The 20085-nt window shown below is 46.1% G+C and overlaps 1 protein-coding gene across 1 annotated transcript in view; it reads right to left on the reverse strand.

Moving 5' to 3' along the window:
• nbas (NBAS subunit of NRZ tethering complex) overlaps positions 1-20085 on the reverse strand; it is a 107393-nt gene that overhangs the window by 69542 nt on the left and 17766 nt on the right. The window contains exons 18-29 of the mRNA XM_078093309.1: positions 19859-19996; positions 14856-14934; positions 13152-13256; positions 12586-12722; positions 9563-9649; positions 8604-8757; positions 5557-5742; positions 4119-4292; positions 3785-3918; positions 1924-1986; positions 236-358; positions 37-139 (exon numbers count right to left, since the gene is read on the reverse strand). Of these exons, the coding sequence (XP_077949435.1) occupies positions 37-139; positions 236-358; positions 1924-1986; positions 3785-3918; positions 4119-4292; positions 5557-5742; positions 8604-8757; positions 9563-9649; positions 12586-12722; positions 13152-13256; positions 14856-14934; positions 19859-19996 (1483 nt within the window). The remainder of the gene's footprint in view (positions 1-36; positions 140-235; positions 359-1923; positions 1987-3784; positions 3919-4118; positions 4293-5556; positions 5743-8603; positions 8758-9562; positions 9650-12585; positions 12723-13151; positions 13257-14855; positions 14935-19858; positions 19997-20085) is intronic.

Raw genomic sequence — 20085 nt, forward strand, 5'->3', positions numbered from 1 at the left:
TGATTATTCCGTGTAATCTTCTCCTGTTGTTTTTACCTGGTGGCATGTCTCCGGCTTTAGACAGGTGTAGACATTCTGCTGCATGTCGAGCAGATCTTGCAGGAGACCTCTCCACGCGGTCTCGCTCACTGGAGGAACTCTGAACACATGCATGTGAACTTTAGCTCCGGTCAAGGGATCTCGACTGACATTTGTGATTTGACGCGTCTGTGTGGAGTCTTTTCAAAGTTCGTACTTGCGACCGGTGTGGCGGCACAGCTTCACCATCAACTGGTGCGCCTCCTCTTCACTGTTCTGGCTGTTCTTCACGTATAAAATGGGCTTCTGCAGGCCGTGTTTCTCCAGGACCTCCACCACACTAAAAAGCATCAGCACACACACACGCACACGTACAATCGTTGCTGTCACAGGGTAAGGTCACTGCTAATATCATCAAAAAAATCAGGGACATAAAAACCCTCTTCAATTCACATTCATCGACTCTCGCTTTCAGCAGAAGCAGAAACTGGGATAATTGGCAGTGATAGGTATCACAGTTGGAAATGCCAAAGGAAACTGGGGTAAAGAAGAAAAAAAAAATGAGATGATAAATCTAAGGGAAGGTTCAGGTGCAAAAGACAGCAGATGTGTACGCTCCAAGCCGTTCATTATTTTGGCAGTAGATAGTCATGTGTAAGACACAGTGCCGATTAGAGGGAGCAGAGCAAGATTGAAGAGCAACATGCTGAACCGCAAACGAACAAGACAGCGCCTCTTTGCAAGCGAGTGTTTGTCTGGGGGGATTTCAATGCTGGCAGTAACATATGACCAAGTGAGCGAGTGTGTGCGTGCGCGTGTGTTTGTTGCTATGGGATTAGCATGAAGCCCCTCAGAGTCTCAACAGGGTCGTCTTGCTACAGATGTTCGCTCTCTGCTGCAAGTCATTACCATGGTAAACAGGTGGATGTGTGTGTACGTGTGCAAAAGATAGAGGGAGACAACTGGCCTTGATATTAACATGTGTGCAAGTGTGTGTGTGTGTGTGTGTGTGTCTGTGTTCGCTGGTGTAAATGCATGTGTGGGAGTGTCTGCATGTTCCCTGTGCACATATTATATTTATATATGTGCCAGCAAGTGGTAGCGGCGGCAGCTGAAAACAGATTTTATTCTGGAGGCGCTCAATGAGCAGACACTTTGCATTTACTGCCTGATTCATCCGGGTAGGAGTGTGTGTACGTGTGGAAGTCACAATGCTTCAGCACAAAAAATATACATCAACACACTTTCCTGATTCCCCCGGGTGCGTTTGAATTTGGTGGCGTGCGCCTGCATGTAAATATGTGTGGATAGTTGTCTGCAATGGCCAACACAGGCTTTCCTGTTTTTGCCGCTTCCTCCTCCTCCTCCTCATCATCTATATTCACATCCCCTTCAGGCTCCCTCCCCTCCCCCCTGCCTTCATCCGTATCCTCCCTCCTTCCCCCTCATAACTTCTCTATGTTTGGAACTTCATCTTGAGGGGAGGGGTGGAGGAGGGAGGGAGGGTGAGAGAGGGGGATTTCAACCTGTAACAGAGAAAACGCCTCAGGCTGTTTGAATACCATGAGACAGACAGAGGTGCTTTGATATTGAGTGTTAGTGTGTGTCTGTGTGTGTGTGTCTGCCAGCTGACAGTATATCCATGTCTCCTCTCCTTGTTGGTGTTTGCATCAAGCTCATAACGGGAGAGGAAAGCAATAAGCATGACTACAGAGTGAACATTTCCCAAGCAACGCAGCACTAATCAACCAACGGAAGGGCTCCTCCTCCTTAACACCTTGCAAACAGAAGCAGCAGAGGAGCGTTTGTTCATTCCTGAGTGCACAACGCAAAAGTGTGTCCAGCTCCTGAGACTAGAGGAGAGGAGACGACCGCTGAAAGATGGAGTGAGCGCGTTGGAAGTACCTGAGATGCTTCTCGAGTTTGTCCACCTGATCGTGGAGGGAGGCGGTGACGTCTGTGTCTGGTCTGTGGGGCGACAAAACATACAAACAAAAACACGGTTATTTTGTTAAGGAAAAAGAACAAACATTTCGTTTTTTAATATGAAGTGTGTGTGTGTATGCCCTTGTGGGGTATTGAAACTGGTACAGCGAAGTGTATGTGTGGGTGTGTTGAAGTTGTACCGATTCCCCACTAAAAATAACACCCCATGATGCTTTGCCTTGAGGCAAAGGATTCTGGGTCATGCTGGACGGTCCCCCACTAGAGTACTGACCCTGATGAAACAACCTTCTCTGTGTGTGTTTTGTGAGAAAACCATTTCTCGCTTCTTTCACACAGACAAATCTCTTGACCTCCCAATGCATTTCTCGTCTTCTGCACTGACTGTCTCTGCTGCTCCCCCTCCAGCTCTCCCCCCATTCTAATATCCGTTTCTCCCTCACTCCACTTCCCTCCGCCCTCCCTATTCCTCTGCCCACTCCCCCACTCCCTCAGGGAGAATACACGTCACGTTCTTCTGAGCAAACCTAATTAAGCTGTCTCACAAAAAATAAAACAAAATCAGAAAATTGGGTTGAAACTATTAAGTTGTGGTTTCTCTCAGCGCAAATCTGCAATATTCTACACTGGGGTGGCAATTTAGCAGATTAGCAAATCAGAGAAATCCCTTCTGGGAGAAATGTGAAGCTGAAGGAATTGCATATACAGTGAAGGCTTGCAGCTAATCCAAACTGCAGAAGGGAAGCCTGTCTGGCAAAGTGAAATGCTACGAATGAAACGTGCTGATTTAGAGAGAAACATGAAGGATTTTATATACACTCAAATACTTGTACAGTAAAACCATATTTTGAGTAGTTAATACGCTAACTTGCTAGTTTGCATTTTTTTAAGGACTATTAAGAGAATATGCAAATATTTAGTGTATTCATAATAATAATCAACATTATTGTGTACTTTTGCATTTTGATGATTTGGCTACATTTGTTTTTTTTCCTTGCCAATAAAGTCATATTGGTAAGTCATATTATATACAGGATCCACCACCCAGGGAAGTATGTTTTGCATTGAAAAGACCACCAATTCAACTGTTTAGTACGACCCTGCTGCCAAGCCGAACCACAATACCTTGTTGCATTGCAGTTATCCCCTGCTGCGAGTGTGAAGGGGAAGCATAAGATCACAGCACACAGCAACAGCACAGCCAAAGTGAGCAATGTGAGTCCGTTGAACAGGGGCAAAGGACGCTATTGTTGAAAAGTATGCAATTAAGGTGCACACAGAGGGACACATTTATATAAGAAAACCATTTCCTTTCATTCAAAGTATTCAGACCCCTCTACCCGACCATTTTACCAACAATTGTCTCTTTTGTACTCTTGCTTCCTTCCTTTCACTTCCCATTACTACTGTATCACCCACACAGCCTCGTGGGAGACTTAAAGGACGTCTTTTCCAGGTGGAGAGAGAGAGATAGGTAGAGATGGATGGATACATAGATGGCTATAGTTGGAAAGTAATAGCACAGGTTGTCGCAGGGCTAACTGATCACTCTTTGGGGTGGGAGTTAAGCGAGAAAGAGAATGAAGAGAGGTAGAAGAGGAAAGGGTGAAAAGGAAGTGAGGCAGAAAAATAAGTGATAGTTAGGTTTATTGATGGGTCCTAGGAGAAAGGTGGAAGGAAGGAGGCAGTAGGGGTTGAACCGATGTATTGTTTTCCATTAGGCAATTGGGGACTGCTTTATTACGGTCATATCATGGTTTACAAAGAATAAATCTGTGCGTGGGTATTTGTAAACATGCACGGCTCCGTCGGCGTGTCTCACCCGTAGCCCCTCTGAGGCAGACACTCCAGGATGTCATAGCAGAGGCTGAGCTGGTCATCCCTCTCACAGCTGTAGATGCACTGCAGGGCGACGGCCATCAGCTCATCCGGGTCCCCAATGATCTTTTGCTGGCACTGGAGCGCAGGAGAGGAGAGGTCAGTGTGTGTGCGCGGTGCATATTTTCTAACGGCCACGGAGACATGTCCTTGCCTGTGCCCTTATGGGGTCATAAATACAACATTTACAGCACTGGGAGACAACACCGGCCCTGACATGGCACAAACAGCCACGCACGCTGTGTGTGTGTGTGTGTGTGTTTGTTTGGGATACTTGCGTCGGGTTTGGAGTGCTGGAAGATGATGAAGGGCAGGGTGAGGTCTTGCTCGGCCAGGCTGACCAGGTACTCTCTGAGCAGGGACTTAGCCGCGCCCTCTTTCTGCCCCTCGCATCGGTGCAGGAATGGCACCATCCACTGGGTGGCGTCTTTCACGTAGCGCTCGGGGGTGGACTGTTGACAGAAAAACATTACAGTGTTTAAAAGAACCTAAGACTGCATTTCCATTCCATCAAAGTTGTGCATTGCAATTAAACCAGAAGATGAACTATAAATGCGTCAGCGTGTGGGTGTTGAGATTTCTGCAGATGCATGTGGAGTTTGTGTAGGACCCCGCACCCACCCTGTGACAGCTCACGCCCAGGATACACCAATAAGAGGGACTGCACAAGAAAACCATTGATTTGAGAAACAGTCAGATGGTAAATGCTGGCGCGTACGTCCATAAATAAATACATCAGACGCAGGCATTTAATCTAGGAAGATGTGGTGGACACTCAAAGTCACGGACACACACACACACAGCGCCCAAAGGGAGTAGCCGGCGAACAGCATGTGTCAACTACATTCACTGGCTGCCTGCCTGTATGGAAGATCCTACTGGCAGTGGTCCTCACCGGCTAGAGCCGGCAGTTATTAGCTACAATTTAGAGCACAGCTCATATTATGTCCTCCAAGGGGACTTGTGACTGTAGTAGCTACTACACGCTCGTTTTCATAGCTCTCCCCCTGAGGTTGGATGCAGTTTGTGTTGTCCACTGTCAGAGATTTCAGAGGTTAAAACAACGGATTCACAGTGAGATGGTTAATAATAACATTTTCACATTACGCACGACTTCAATTCCACTCGTTGCCTATTCAAGGTTCAATTAGCGTACATCATATTCTTTTCAACTTGAGTGAATGATTACAGATTCCGCATCAAGGGACACCAAAGTGAAAAGTAATTTCAGGGAAATGGATTTTATTTTTATTTATTTATTTATTCCTATTTCTTCGCTGACAACAAATGATCCACACTCTGCCAGCTAGACAAAGCAGCATGTTGGAAAATGCACTTATCACACAAAGAAATATTGGGATTGACAGACTGCATTGTAAAAAAAAAAAATAGATGGTGAAATCTCAATTAAGAGTTTAGTGAATACTGTGGAAATACGTTAGACAAATTGGGTTTTGAATAAATGTGAAGAATAAAAAGTCTAATAATTAGATCTCCATGTCTGTCCTGTTTGGATCCAATAGATAAGTTCAGTTAATGTTTTTATAATGTATCTTTCGTGCCTATATAACCCAGACAGATAACGCTACATCAGCACATACCAAGTGAAAACGATTCAATCAGACTTAAATCATTAATGTCACGCTAGAAAGAACACAAATTATGGGGGAAAAAATCTGTCTAGCGAGAATGTGAAACGTGAAAGAGGCCACTTACATTTTTCATTAGCAGGTGGAGCTTGTCAATGTCTCTCAGCTGCTGCAAATCTTTAAGTGTCAGACTCAATTCACATGATGTCTCATACACGAGTGTTTCCATGGTGACCAAGTCGGCGGACAAGAGCTCCAGCCCCGGGATCTTCCGCTCCTTCGCCAGACGCACCAGCGACAGGGCACAGTCCACCTGATAGAGACAAAGAAAAGCAAATGAGGGAGGACAAAGAAAAACTAACTAAACAGTTAGTGTGCAGCATCTACATAATTTGCACAATTCTTCTTTTCTTATAAATCATAATTGTTTTCTATTAAGAGAAAACACCATGCACCTAATAACACCATGTACTTACTTTTTAGTGTGTTTTGTTGCTGAACTTTTATTTAGTATTTACTCTAATAGGTCAATATTGAAGCATCCATTGTATAAATGTACTCTGTGTGTCTAGGACTCCGTACTGACCCTGCAGTGCACCTCCCTTTTCTTTGGTGGTCACATTAAATAAACAGTGGTCGTGCAGCGTGATGAAACAATCCCTTTGAAATTCAAAGCCAACTCCGAAATGGGAGTTTCTATTTACAGCTACTCGTATTTCGTGCTATCCATTTCCCAGGCCTGTTAAAATCCAGTTAGCCCGGTCAAAGTAACGTGTGCAGCGGGCAAATAAAGACAGTTTGGAGCGTGTTGCCATGTCATTGAAAAACGGTTGCTGAGGTCGCTGAACTGGGACGCGAACAAAAACAACAACATCCCAACTAATCCGGGATGAAATAATACCAGTCAGTCATTACTAATATCCAATCATTAGTCTTGGACAATAAAACGGGGAAGAATTGGGCTTACTGCGACTCTGGGTCAATAAAATTCCCTCCAGAAGAGCAACCGGTCGATATGCTAGCACCCATACGGCGGGAAGCCAATCGATCCTCGGCCACCTGTGGATGCTGGCCAATCAATAGCAGATGCCGCCGGGCCCTGTAGCGATGATTGCTTTCTGCCCACCTTTTAGATCAGGAAAAGCCCTCCAGCACAGCGGTTAGTGCAGCTTCTAGCTTGACCCTCAGCACATGAACGCATGCACACACACACACACACACACACACATTGAATTAATAATCGTGCGCCTTCACTCGGGGGAAAAGGCACACAGGCACAGGAGGAGAGAGAACCCAAATCACCTGGAGTCAGAGTCTGAGCAATTAGATACAACAAGAGAGAGAAGTATATTGATCTAACTGTGAGTAAAGATGCTGCTCCTCCTCCTCCTCCTCCTCTTCCTCCTCCTCTGCCCTCCTGAGAGAGATCGCCAGCAAACCACAGACAATTCAGATGTGAGAATACCACACTTTTTAATTACAACCTCATCTCCAGGCTCAGGCCCTCACCATTCTCAGCGCTTTGTAACGCAACTTGTGTCCTCGGTCTCTTCAGTTTTTGTCCCTGTTGGTCTCCCCTGCCCGTCCTATATCTGCCCTTTTCTCTCAAACATCATTTTCTCCTCAGTCACCCCGACTGGCCTCCATTTGAACTCCACATCTGGCCCCTTTGCCGTCTGTGTTTGCCCGTCTCTCCACTCTGTCCTTTTGGGTCATTTCGGTACCAACCGTGTTTCAAACAACGCCCGTCTTTAATATCCTTTATTTGGTCCCTTTCACACAGGTCATTTTTGTTGTCTCATGGCCAGAGCATGAGATTACTTTTCCCTTTTACCTTACCATCCAGTCCCCCCCCCACCCCCTTTTTGTGTATGTAATACACTCTAACAAAACATGGGATGTCAGATTGCCCGAGCAATTATCCCTTTTTTTCTCCTCTGGTTGTGGTTCCATTCTCTGCTTTTTCAAACCCATCTCACAGTCTCTCTCAGTCTCTCTCTGTCTCGCTCGCTCTCTCTGCCACTGAATCATCTCGTCAATCTTCCCATTCAGCGCCTTTCTACTCGTCGCTCTGCGACTGTATTTAAAACACTCCAACTTCCTCTGATGTGGCTCCTTTTAATCAAACCCCATTTCCATCCATTAAAACGCTCTTCCAAGCATAAACGCGGCCAGATGAGGAATCGGCGGGGCTCTTCTTGCAAACAAGAGGGAACAAATGAGATGAAAAAGTAAAGAGGGCAGGAAGGAGGGGAAAAACACTGAGCAAATGGCAGCAGAGCTGCTCCAATGTCGCCCTCCGTTGACAGAGTTTGGGGCGCTCCCAAGAGGCCGATGGAGTAATGTGTCAGAGGGGGGAAAAAAAGGAGATAAGGTCAAATTGAAAAGGAACAAGTGAAGAAATGAAAGAGATGGTGTGATTTCTGAAGAGATAAACCAACACCCGATCAGTCTCTTTTTCTTTCCAAAGGAGTGGATGATGAAAGGCATAAGTCCCCCCCACTGTCTTCAAAATATGAGCAATGGACTCCCAAATCCCCCTGTCGACCGCCCTCCTTACACCCAGCGAAAAAGGATGAAACGGAGAAATGAGGGGGAAAGATATGACGGCACCCTAGTTAGTCCTTTCACAAAGACAAAGACAAGCGCCGTGGCAACCCTTGATCCATCACTGTGAAGGAGCTAGAGAGGGGACAGAGCTGCCATGTGGAGGGTGTGGGTGGAAAGAGTGGGCAGCTCCAGCGGCTACGTCCCATTACTCCACTAAACAAGTCCTATCGAGTCCTGTTTTTTCCATTGCAGCGGGAGAACGCGGATGACAGCAGCTTCGGGAACTCTTCATTAGAAGTCCATCTGGCACGTGTGATAATGACCGTCACGGATGGGATCAAAGTGACCTTGACTGATGGGGGTTGGCGACATCTCTTCCGCAGCCTGAATGCAAGCTCGTCACTTATTTCTGCCGTGACGGTGTAAGAGAGCGATGCGCGGCGGCAATTATCAAGGAGGAGGGAACCTGAAAAGGAATCTTTGCGTGGTGTGAAAATGCGTCACCTTAATGCTAAGTGCGATTCATTGAAAGCCAAGAAACTGCTTGAGTGGAGAGTCTTTGAATCCGCAGTCTGACTCTTGCTTGCTTTCTTTTTTCGCTAAAACAAGACGGAGTGCTGCTACCTGTCTGGAGCAGGAGTCAATGTCCTTGGCTCGGCTCTGGTACCAGTCGGTCAGTAGCTCGATGGAGGGCGAGGCCGTGCGGAACCTCTTCAGCTCTGGAGCGCCCTCGTACAGGAAACCGTCGTCCTCAAACAGGTTCTGGTCCAGCATTGCCCTGAGGAAGGCAATAGAGATGATAAAACAACTGCTGGAAAGGGGAGATGTCGGCCGGCGTGAACATTGTACTTTATCCCACATTTACTGTCCATACATTTGCGTTTAAGTAATGCGAGTAACATATTGATGCCGATGGGCTCGGGGGGGAGAGCCAACAGGACAGGGAAGGCGGAGAGAATTCAGAGGCAGAGATGATTTTATTGTTCTCGTGAGAATTGTGAAAATACGACAAATAATCCCAAAAAACTATAACCCTTATCGAAAAAGGATAACCCCCATCATTTTTTGAAGGGAAAAAAGCGCAGCAGAGGATAGAATACGGCAAAAAAAGGATGTGTGGGCGTCGTAAACGTCGCTGGTATCACACATCACAGTATCAAATTTTCACTCAGGGCCGAGCGCGCCACAACAGCCGACTGGTGTTATGGCTCGACACAAGCAATAAAACATTTTTTTTTTTTTTTAAAGCTTGCTAAATGAAATTGTAAATGAAGCTGGCCTCCCGAACGCAGCCAGCGAATGGCATAAATTGGCTGCTCAACAAGATTCTGTGTTAGTTTGTTGTGGTTCCGTTTCACGTTTAGACAAGAGGATGTCATGTTTCGTTTCACATAACGATGCCAGCACGAGCATCTGGCCCGTATGGAACATGAATTTTAACAATTCTACGCTTTGCTACCTTGGGTACGGAGCGATTTTGCAATTGGATCAGTGGATTTAAAGTGTTGGATTATCCGGACGCCAGGTGGACAACGCGATGAGGTCAGCGCTTCTCTCCACGGGGGGGGGGGGCTTCAGGTTACCTGCACTCCTCCGCCTCGCACCAGTCCATCTCTCTGTGTCTCTGCTCGTCCCATGGAATCAGCACCAGCTCGCCTCCGTCATCCATGCTGAGGATAAAAGAAAAAAAAAGTACAGAACAATAAGTCAAAAAGAGGCAAAGAGGCCGGAGAGAGGAATGGAAGAGGAGATACTAAATCAGAAGAAGGGTTTTAGGGAAAAGCAGCTTACTCTGGAACAAATACCCCAACAACGACCAGCGGCTAGCCAGGAGTCAAAAAGACCAAACACGCCCCCCCCAACCTATAATGGCACCTGGTAAATCAGCAAAGACATTTACTGTCTCAAACCAAACGTGGCCATAAATTACAGGGAAACTGTGGCGACAGGAGCAAGTTACGGGAAATGGGAACAGCGGAGCATAATGGGGAGAGGACCGGCGAGGAAATAACAGAACAAAAAGCACAGCGATAAACAATTCAAAGAACTTTCGGAATGACTGCGAGTCGTGCCCGGGGTTGTAAACAGTCTGGACTTTTATTTTTTCCAAACGCCATGTTGGAGCTCAGCTTTACTTCTTCCCCGTGTCTCCTTGAGTGCGACAGGTCTGAGGAAGATAAATGAGGAACACAGAGAAAAAGAAAACCGAAGTGAAGAACGACTCTGTAACCTCGCGCGTCAGCGCCAAAGGCGCTCAGAACTGGGAGACGGGCGCCCCGGACGCGGACCCTCGCACCGGGACGCCGGGAGACGAGCAGAAGCCGTCTTGTTCTCGGATTAATGCGTTTCTTCTGGTTATCCGTTTTTTCTGCAGATGGAAAAATATGCACGTTGGATGTAAAAACTCAAGTAGCTACAAATCATGCGTAGCTTTGGTGCAGTTAAAGGCCGAGCGCACGGGAGGCTGCTGCCGTCATTTAACGAGTCCATAAATTCCATCCAACCACAAAAAAAATAACACAACAACACGTGTCCGAGCAGCGGGGGAGGGGGGGGGGGGGGTGATTGATGTCAACGCGCGCAAGAAGGAAGAGGTTTTCTTCACCAACACTCACAAAACAGGTAAATCTACTCAGATTGGGAGTTTTAACAGCGAGGGCCCGGTTCGCCCTCTAAAAAGGCCCCCAGCAAGAGAACCTCCACCTCCCTCCTCCCCGTCGTTCCCCTACCCCACCGGCCCTCTTTCCTCATTACCGACAGCCCGGGTTAGAGGGTGGAGAGTAAATATTGGGTGCGCTCGGATATCGATGGAGAATGAATTATTCCGCACTCGCTCCCCCTGATCTACTTCACGTCTGCCGGAGCGAGGCGAGGAGGCGGGGCCGCGGAGGACGATGGAGATGCAAAGCAAATCTGGAGCCGGTGTTTTGGTTTATCTTTATTTCCCCCCGGGCCGACACTCTCTCAGGCTCGGGGCAAAGTTTTTCAACTAAACAGCACTGTTTCTGCATTCTTACGCGCACGTCGTACCCCTCGCATACAGGAGAATATTTTTTCCCTTTCCTCCCGCTCCGAACAGATGGCCTCCGCCTCTGCCGCAGTGGAGGAGCGGTCGGTGCACACAGGCCGGGGGAAAATAGGAAACTGCCCCACAGCGGCAGAGCCGTGATGGATGCTCACTGCAGAGCCACAACCACCTGACCTCCATACAAACATCCGACACGTCTAATGGAGGAGTGCAATGTGTGTGTGTGTGTGTGTGTGGCTGCAACGTCCTAAGAATACAAATGTTAATACATTCATGTTTTTGTTTTACTAAGCTTCAGGGGAGTCTTGTATTCATGTGCTTCCTGACAGAGATGTATATGTGGTGTATGAATAAGTTAAATATTGGCACAGGGTGTGTAGGAATAGTCGAGCATGGAGGAAGAGGGGAGAAGGGGCGAGGGAGACGAGCAAAGTGGAAATAACAAGTTGGAGGAAACGAAGAGGCTGAAATGGATGGCCGGCTGCACGCATCAGTCTGTCCCCTCAATGAGTGAACTGTACAGGTGAGGGATGAAGCGCTCCTCCATCACCTACTCCTCACATATCTTCTCCTCTCCGATCCCAGAGCAAAAAGTTAAAAACTAGAACGATACAACCACAAGCATTTTTAAGTATTAAGCGTTGTTTTCATGTAAATTTAGAATCGTCTCTCTACCCTTTTATGTCACCGCTGTATTTGCGGCTGAGCCCTTAAGCTATGTGTGTTCACTTGGAAGAAAGCTTCTAGCGGTGTGACGGAGAGAAAAAGACCTGCGAATGCACGATCTGACAGAAGTGTGATTCCACATTTAGGTGATTTTAATTTGAAATGTAGCGAGACGCGCCACTTGTGTATTCCAGAAAGCTATGAATGTTGATTTTCAGACCTCGGAGGGGGTGCGTTTCCCTGAGGTAATGCATGTTTTTTTTAACAGCGCCAGTGCCATGTTTGAAAAGTGAATTTTTTAAAAAAATGCGAATTAGAAAATAGCCAAAAGCAAAAAGTAAGTTTTTTAGTTACTCAGATTTATAAATTATCTTTGCATGTTACTTAAATGATGCTTCTTTGGAATTCAAACATAAATCTTCACCCACCCTTAAACTTTTTTAATATTTCAAATTTTTAACTTTATTCCCTTGTTTTATACTAACCCATAGCCTTATTCTTTTTTTTTTTTTTTTTGTTACTAACCCATTGCACTAGCATTTATTTTACTTTATTTTATTACTTGTGCACTGCTGTCCTGTTGTCTATTGTTACTATTGTTACACTGTCTGTCATGCACCAACCGCCAAGACAAATTCCTTGTATGTTTGACATATTTTGGCAATAAATATTTCCTGATTCCTGATTCCTAATTCCTGATTGTAAACACACAGGGGGCAATTCAAATAACAATGTTAAATTAAAGTGAATTTCCTTTCTAACAGACAAACAGGAACAGCACTTTTGCTTTGAAAAACTGGAGTAAATAAATGATTTTTTTTAAAAAGGGTACGGTAATCTTCAATCCCAGTAGTAGTGTTAGTGTCTGAACTGACGCAGCTCTTGATGCGTGTGCGTTTGTGTGCGTCTCACCAGGCTTCCGGCAGCAGGGTGGTGTACTCGTGAGGAGAGGTGGTTTCTGGGAAGTTGTGGAGGATAGCGAGCCGATGCTGGAGGAGCTCGGCTCCGTGGTACGTGAACAGGATGTCCAGCGCCTGCACGTTGCTCTCCTGTAGGTGGAAAAAATGCATGATCCTACAAATGAAACCTTTCTATGACGTTGTTTTAAAATTGTGAATTTATAAACATGTGAATAAACTACTAAAAGAAAAAGCCTCAAAATGGATTGTGATTATGACTCTCATCATTTGCTAAACCAATTTTAATATGATCAACTGGAACAGAAAAAAAAGCCTTCGATAGAAAATGCAAAGACATTCGCACAGGTGCAAGTTTAGTACTTAAATCAAACTAATGCAGTCGGATCCAACAATCCTGCAATAAATCCCACCTTCCCAACCTGAGTTATTGCGAGACTGTTATTGCATTTCTTTTGTGAGCGTATTTCACATCGATGCCAGGGGGGATGCAGACAACTAAAACAACCAAATTAAGTGAGATTATTGGCAAGGCATTACAAGAAAAGAGCCTTATGTTACCCTGGCGTAGTTTCTTGCTGATAAAACAATATTTTGGCTGCGGAACTTCTTGAAGAACTCTGCATCGTATTTCTGCTCCGCTGCGTGAGGCCCACCAAGAATCTCCTGGAGAGTGTGAACCAGAGGAAGAGCGAGAGAGAGAGAGAGAGAGAGAGAGGGGGGGGGGGGGGGGTGAGCATTACAAATGGGTATCATAGAAAGACATTTGCGAGGAAAGTTGCACTACAGATGAAAGGGTGGGGAGGGGGAGGAGGAGGGGGGTAAATCAACAGAAATGCTGTTTAACTTTCCAGCACACGGCTGTATTTCCCTTTCAGCTGAAACCATCTGAGGAAAGTATGAGAGACGAAAGGGAACATTTCTTGTGCTGGCCTTTGGCTGAGAGGGATGTTTGTGTCTATAAAATCTCTATAGCCTCCTCGCTGTGAGGGTGTGTGCGTGTCTGCGTGTGTGTGTGTGTGTGTGTCCGATGGATAGCCTTTGAATGAGCTGTATGCAGAACGAGATCCAGCCCAAGTCGGAATGATGAAAACCCCAATGTCATATTCACAGACAGCCAGAGAAAAAGGATTGGGGGCAAAAGGAATCAGACGAGTACTGCAGTTACCATGACAATGTCCGTGTAAAGAGAGAGACGTCATTATGTCTGACTTGAATATGTAGCCAGGGTAAAACCTGGTCTCAACTCTCCTGCACGGGAGAAAGTGCCGCCCTGTTCTTATTGTGCATGAAAAGGGCATTCGTCTTAATATTAATCACGGTAACTCTGAAGGGTAAGTGGTTGCAGGTGTCAAAGTTCAACTTGAAGAATCCATCTGTCTTTGCAGCACTCTATGCTTATGTACTGTAGGCCAATTATCAGAGAACAACTGTTATTTCTTTAATATCAGATTTGTCTCTCGGCTGGTTACCTCCACTCTTTAATTTACATACTTCAAAAGGCCCATCACGTAAATATCTTCCCCAACTTTGTAATATTTCTGAGGAGATTAGTGGGGTTAAGAGAGAGTATTAATAGAGAAGCCTGTGGGCTTTGGTGGGATTGGATGTGAAAGGAGAACACATTAGGTTGCTGACGGGAAAACAACAGAGCGAGGAAGAATGTTTGACAAAAGCATTAACATGGCGTTTGTATCTTTTCCAAAACAGGCAACGCAATTTCCAGGGTCGGAAAAAAAAAAGTGTCGGAAAAGCCGCTAACATGCGCAATCGCGACTTTTCACTCTATGAGCATAACTGTAACCCAAAACCTGTTCCCAGGCATTGAGTCTTCCTCCATCCATGTAACTGCAGTGAGGACACGCATTGGAGCTGCAGTTTGGACAACAGGGTGTCAAGCCGAGGGTTTTTTACATTTGCCTAGTTTATGGTTGCTTTTGGTTGCTAAATCAGGGGATTAAATAATAAGTAGATTAAAGACACATTTAATTGACATTGGAGGGAAGACATTTGGATTATCTGTCGTTTGAGCATGTTTTGTGTTAATAAAGAGACTGTGAACTGTATCACGATTTGCTGACATTTCATAGACAAACAATCAAATGAGATTAGTCCCAAAAAGAAAATCTTCACAGCCTTAATCAAATGGTCTTTTTGTAACTGTGGCGCTTTGCGATATCTCAGAATGACCCCACGTAGTGTGAGGAGAGGATTTCCGTCGGACAGATCGATGGTGCCGGATGAGTGGCGGCCGATCGTTGTTACCTCGTAGGTTTCCAGACGTTTCAGGTAGGAGAGCAGCTTCAGTCGGCTCCGACACAGCTCCTTCTGCTCCAGAGTCAGCCTGAGCATGCGCGCACACACACAAAAAGCACACATTCACACGTCAACATCCCCTGTAACATCCAAAACCCAAATGACAACATCTGGATAGCCAACACGTGCTGTAGCTCTTAATGAAGTGCGAATTGACCCCACGCGGGACGAAGCCGCAGGGATTCGCGTAACGATGCCTGGGACCGATGAGTACAATACCACACAGAGCCCTCAAGACCTAATCATTTTTTAAGGGCAACAAATCAACCCCCTTATGACCACAAGAACCCTTCGGTTGTGATGTATGGGGCGCTGTTTGTCAATGAGGTGAGCGAATGTGCGCCCCGCGAGGACCAAATCCATTTTCAATGTCGTTTAATCACGACCGTAAATAAATTGGATGACCGCAAACACCAAAAGGTTGTAAAGCTTCCACGTGCAATTCCATCACCCGAGGTACGCCCCCCCCCCCCCCCCGAGGGAAAAGGTGGGGGTGGGGGCCGCGAGGCTGAGAGCCGGCCGGTTAAATTGAAGCCATTTTCTCCCTCCCAAGCGCGATCCAGAAGGACACAGCGGAGCCCTGGTGGAGCCGCGCCCGGAGCTCCCTAAAAGCTCGCCCCGGATCAACCGCAGTGGGACCACAGGAGAGCTGACCCCTCCGCCGCCGTCTTAATCCCTAATCCCTCATTACAGAGTGCGCTATCAGGCCTTATCGGGGTTCCTCTACACAGACTAACAGAGATTAACACCGGCTCAACCAGCTCTCTCTCCGGCACATCAAAGAGGGGCGGCTTAGCACTCGTACCAGTGGTAATTATTGCTTTGCTCTGCCTCTTCAGAGTAAATGTGAAAAGAAAAAAGGGTGGGGGGGGGGGGGGCGCTGAGAGGGAATGTTAAAAAGCTAGTTTAGCCGGTCTGTTGTCCTCTTGGGAGTTTAAATGACGGCTCAATCATTTCAGCGCAGAAAAAAGAAAAAGAAAAACTAATCTCTCATCCTCAAGTTTTGAAAACCCTTTTCATTAAATCCAAAACGTAAAATCAAGTGCACTTTGAACCATGAATGCGTCGAAGACTCTGCCTAACTAAGTATCTGACTCTCATCCAAATTACTGGTCAGGGATTTAACATCAGTCATTGATTAAAAATGCCTGAAACCTTTTCTACAAGTGCACTTCACAGACGCACACTGACGGCTAATGGTTAGCCCCGATGTTTAATTCAGGCATTCGTTTACTTCTTCTCAAATCGCTGGTCCCACTGCCGAATTCCACCAACATAAACGGCGTTTAGCACGCCGGTGCACATGCAAATGGGCGACCTGCGGGGGGGCTTTGCAGAGGTTTGCAGAGATGTCCCTGATTCGCCCTCTTGGATAACCAGTCGACTCGAGGGGAAAAAGGTGGTGGAGAGAAGGGGGCCGCGAGGGAACACAAACACTGCGACAGAACAGAGATGTAGGGGATTCAACTCAAACTGCGCTTAAGACCGTTACACGTCATCACACACGCCTTCTAATATGAAGAGACTGGGCCCTGACTACACCAAGGTGTTTGCGGGTGTGTCTCACATTCTGAAGCTATCAGTTCGGCAGGTTATTAAAATCAGATGGCATCGCCCTCCATCTTTGTACAACACTCTGGATGTGCTGGTCTGGACGGAGATTGAACCACATAAACACACACACACACACACACACACACTCGCTCACACAGAGAAATGCGGCATGTGATAAAAGCGATTATCACACAGTGATGGACAAAATTGGACTGCATAAACAGACAAAACACTTCGGCTCATGTCTTCACATGCACATGGATGCCGCAGAAAAAGCATAAACGGGCGCATGTATGCAGGCACACACGCAGACACACACAAGCGCACAACCAATGCCGGAGCAAATGAGAAAACGAGACTTCTGATTGAGGTCTGAATCGGATCAGATAAGAACATAAACACCTTGCAGCAGACTGCATAAATTCTCACCCTCACAACTCCCCCCCCCCCCTCCCCACACAAACACACAACACTAGTGCTGCAGTATTGTCCGTCTCGTTGCTGTTGCAGAGAGTCAGAGCAGCAGATATAATGGCCCGTGGCAGATTCTGAATGATACTTTATTATGCATACAGAAAAAGGGCTAAAAGATAAAACTGTCTGCAAACAATATTGTTTTAAAAAAGAATGGAGCATGACAGTTAAGAATGTGGAGCAATAACCAATAACCTGAGGAAGCCTGTATCTCATGCGACATTACATTTCAGGATAAGGGAATGCAATGCCGATGGGGCTAAAGCGGATAGTAACACGAGAGGCTGGAGAAGTGCATTAACATCTATCATACTAGTGGGTCTTTAAACCAAAATGTGTGTATCCTGGAAGGCAAATGAGCACCTTCCATCCTTTTTTATAGTAAAAATCGATCGAGCGGTTTGACTGTGATGAATTGAAAATGAAACGTCACTGCGATCTTCACGACTTACTTTAAGTATTTTGTTTGGTTTTTTTAGCCCGGGGGTTAAAAATAATCCCACTTAATTTCATTGTGATGGGGGGGTTACTGGTTAAGATGAATTAAAGCACACACGCGCACACACGCGCACACACACACACAAACAAGGTCTGCGTGACAGTCAGTGGTTAAGTACAGTCCTTATCTACACACAAGAGCATCTCCCACAGAGCGGCGGTGATCGATACCGAGCCTTCTCTGTAATGGTGGTGTAGTTAAAAAGAAATTAAGAGAGTTATTATCCGTCAGACCTCGGCCGCAGCCCTCAAGGCAACTCAGGAAGTGTCAGTGGGGCATCGCGGCACCCGAACGCACACACATGTATGCACATGTATTTATGCCTGTGTGTAAAGAAATTGCGAGGCACACAAACAAAAGAGACCTAAAAGATCTGTGTGTGTTTTTTTTTTTTTTTAAGAGGGCGATTTACTGACGATCTAACGTAACGGCTTTCTTTTACGTTTGTGTATTAATGCTTAGCTTTAGCCCCTGCCCTTTCTTTTGAACAACCCTCCATCTTCTCCATCTGCCGCCGTCTACGGCTCCCGCATTAAAGATAAACTGTTTCAGGCACAATGAGCCGAACACAAAGAAAATCAAACACACAAAAGGAAATCAGGCAGTGAGCCGAGGGGCAGATATTACCGAGTTTCTGCTCGGCTTCATTCAGATACACACCCAAGGCTCACCCGTTAAGCGTCCGGGGTGAGGGCGACGCTAGAAGCGGGCACGACCCCGCCGCTGCAGCTTAAACACCTGTACGCACAACGCTCGCACAAACACGGTGGGTGTGCTTCATGGGGTTCTTTGTGTTGACATGTTAATTGTGTAACAGGTGTATGAAATCAAATTAAGCTTAAGAGTGTTTGATGATACATGGGTATGCTTATTTGCATGTAAGTGCGTGTGTGTGTGTGTGTGTGTGTGTGTGTGTGTGTGTGTGTGTATGAGGGGTGATTGGTGATCACTAAAGGGTTTTTCATTAGTCTTTTCCCCGGGCACTCAACAACAAAAGGCATTAATTACCTCCAGCAGATTACCCACTAATCTCTACCAGCGCTCCCTCCCTCTCGCTCCCTCATCCTCATTAATGTCCCGGCCTCCGTGATCCCCTCTCACCGCCGCGCGACCTCGTCAAAACAATCGGCGTTCAATTTGGCAGACCTCTCGCCCCTTTCCATACTGTGTCCTCGTCGACGCTTCATATACCGTCACAACAATCACTGCTTTGCTTTGGATTCCAGCGGAGCGGCGGGCTACCCTCGTCCTTATAGCTCATGCCGTGCATAATGATGGCTGAGTTTGAGCGGTGTAAACAGTAGGAGGAAACCTGCCGGATTGGCGGCGTCAGTTTTCCCTCGGTTCGATTTTACCACCCACCTAACAACTGTTATGGCTTTAAAGTGAAAATTATACAAAAAAAGCTTCTGCCAATTTAGGTGGCGAGACTAATTTGCAAATTCACAGAAAAGGGATTGCGGTTGCATACGGGGCCAATGAATGTTGCGTCACGTCTTATCGGCCTGACCGGCGAAACATATTGTGGAAAATAATTTTACAGCGCCAACGTGCCCATAAATTACCGGATGGCCGCGAGCTACAGGTCCTGACCGACCGAGAGGAACCATATTCCAGTCTGTCAGTGATGATGGTACATCCTTGTGGATGCAGTAAAGTTACCACCAACTCTCCAATTAGCATCAATCCTTGTGAATTGGATTGGTCTCCAATTGAGGTTCATTTGCATAGAAAGGGGCCCGTTTTGGTCGTGAATGTATGCAAATTGCAATTACACTGAATTAACACAAGAGCAACGGGAAGCTGTTTGGCAAAAAAGCTGTGCAATTTGTTTACAGATTTGTATTTAGACTGTATTCATTTCCCTGTTAGAGAAAAAACAGCTTCAATTTCAATTTTTCCCCAATTTGTTTAAAGAATATTAGTAGAAAATGTCATTGTAAATAAGCGTATGTCAAGATATTTAACTTGGAAAACGCAGCAGTGAGGGGATGAAAAGGTCAATATGCTTCATTCTCCATGAATGTCTAAAATTTTGAGATGATCGATCCAAAAGCAGGTGATACTATTCAGTTTGGACCACAATAGTAGACCAACTAAAAAGTTACAAATGAATACGATCGACTAGTAACCGTCATTCACTACTATAAAAGCCATTAACTTGCCTTAAAAAATTAAGATTAAAAAAAGTACCATAAAATAATGCGTATGAAATCATGTCTTTGTTCAGGAAGACGCTTGGCGACCGAGCTGGGGTCCTCCTGCTGAAATGTGGCCAGCCGGCCTCATTTTACTCAAATAAATACTCAAGTCACTAGAAATTCAGACCACTGTCAGCATCTCTGCCTGTTGGGACCGTCTCTTTTCATCTGCCGTCTGACTGGATAACAAAGCTGACTAAGCAACTGTCCCACTAATTGTGTACCTGCTGAAGTCGACCCTGGCCAACAGCTCTCCTCTCTTCCTGCTGTCACGTTCCTTCTTCTCGTCCAGCTCCTCGTCGTCAAGCAGGATGTCTTCGTACGAAATGTCATCAAGGTCGACGTCACCTGGCATGATGAACCTGGGCGGTGGCGAGGAAATGACGCAGGCTGTAGCTAAACTGCGGGATGAGCCTCAGCAAAAACAAACTTCGGTACAAGGATTTGCGTT

The sequence above is a fragment of the Gasterosteus aculeatus genome, chromosome 18, assembly GCF_964276395.1.
Source record: "Gasterosteus aculeatus chromosome 18, fGasAcu3.hap1.1, whole genome shotgun sequence".
Lineage (NCBI taxonomy): Eukaryota > Metazoa > Chordata > Actinopteri > Perciformes > Gasterosteidae > Gasterosteus > Gasterosteus aculeatus.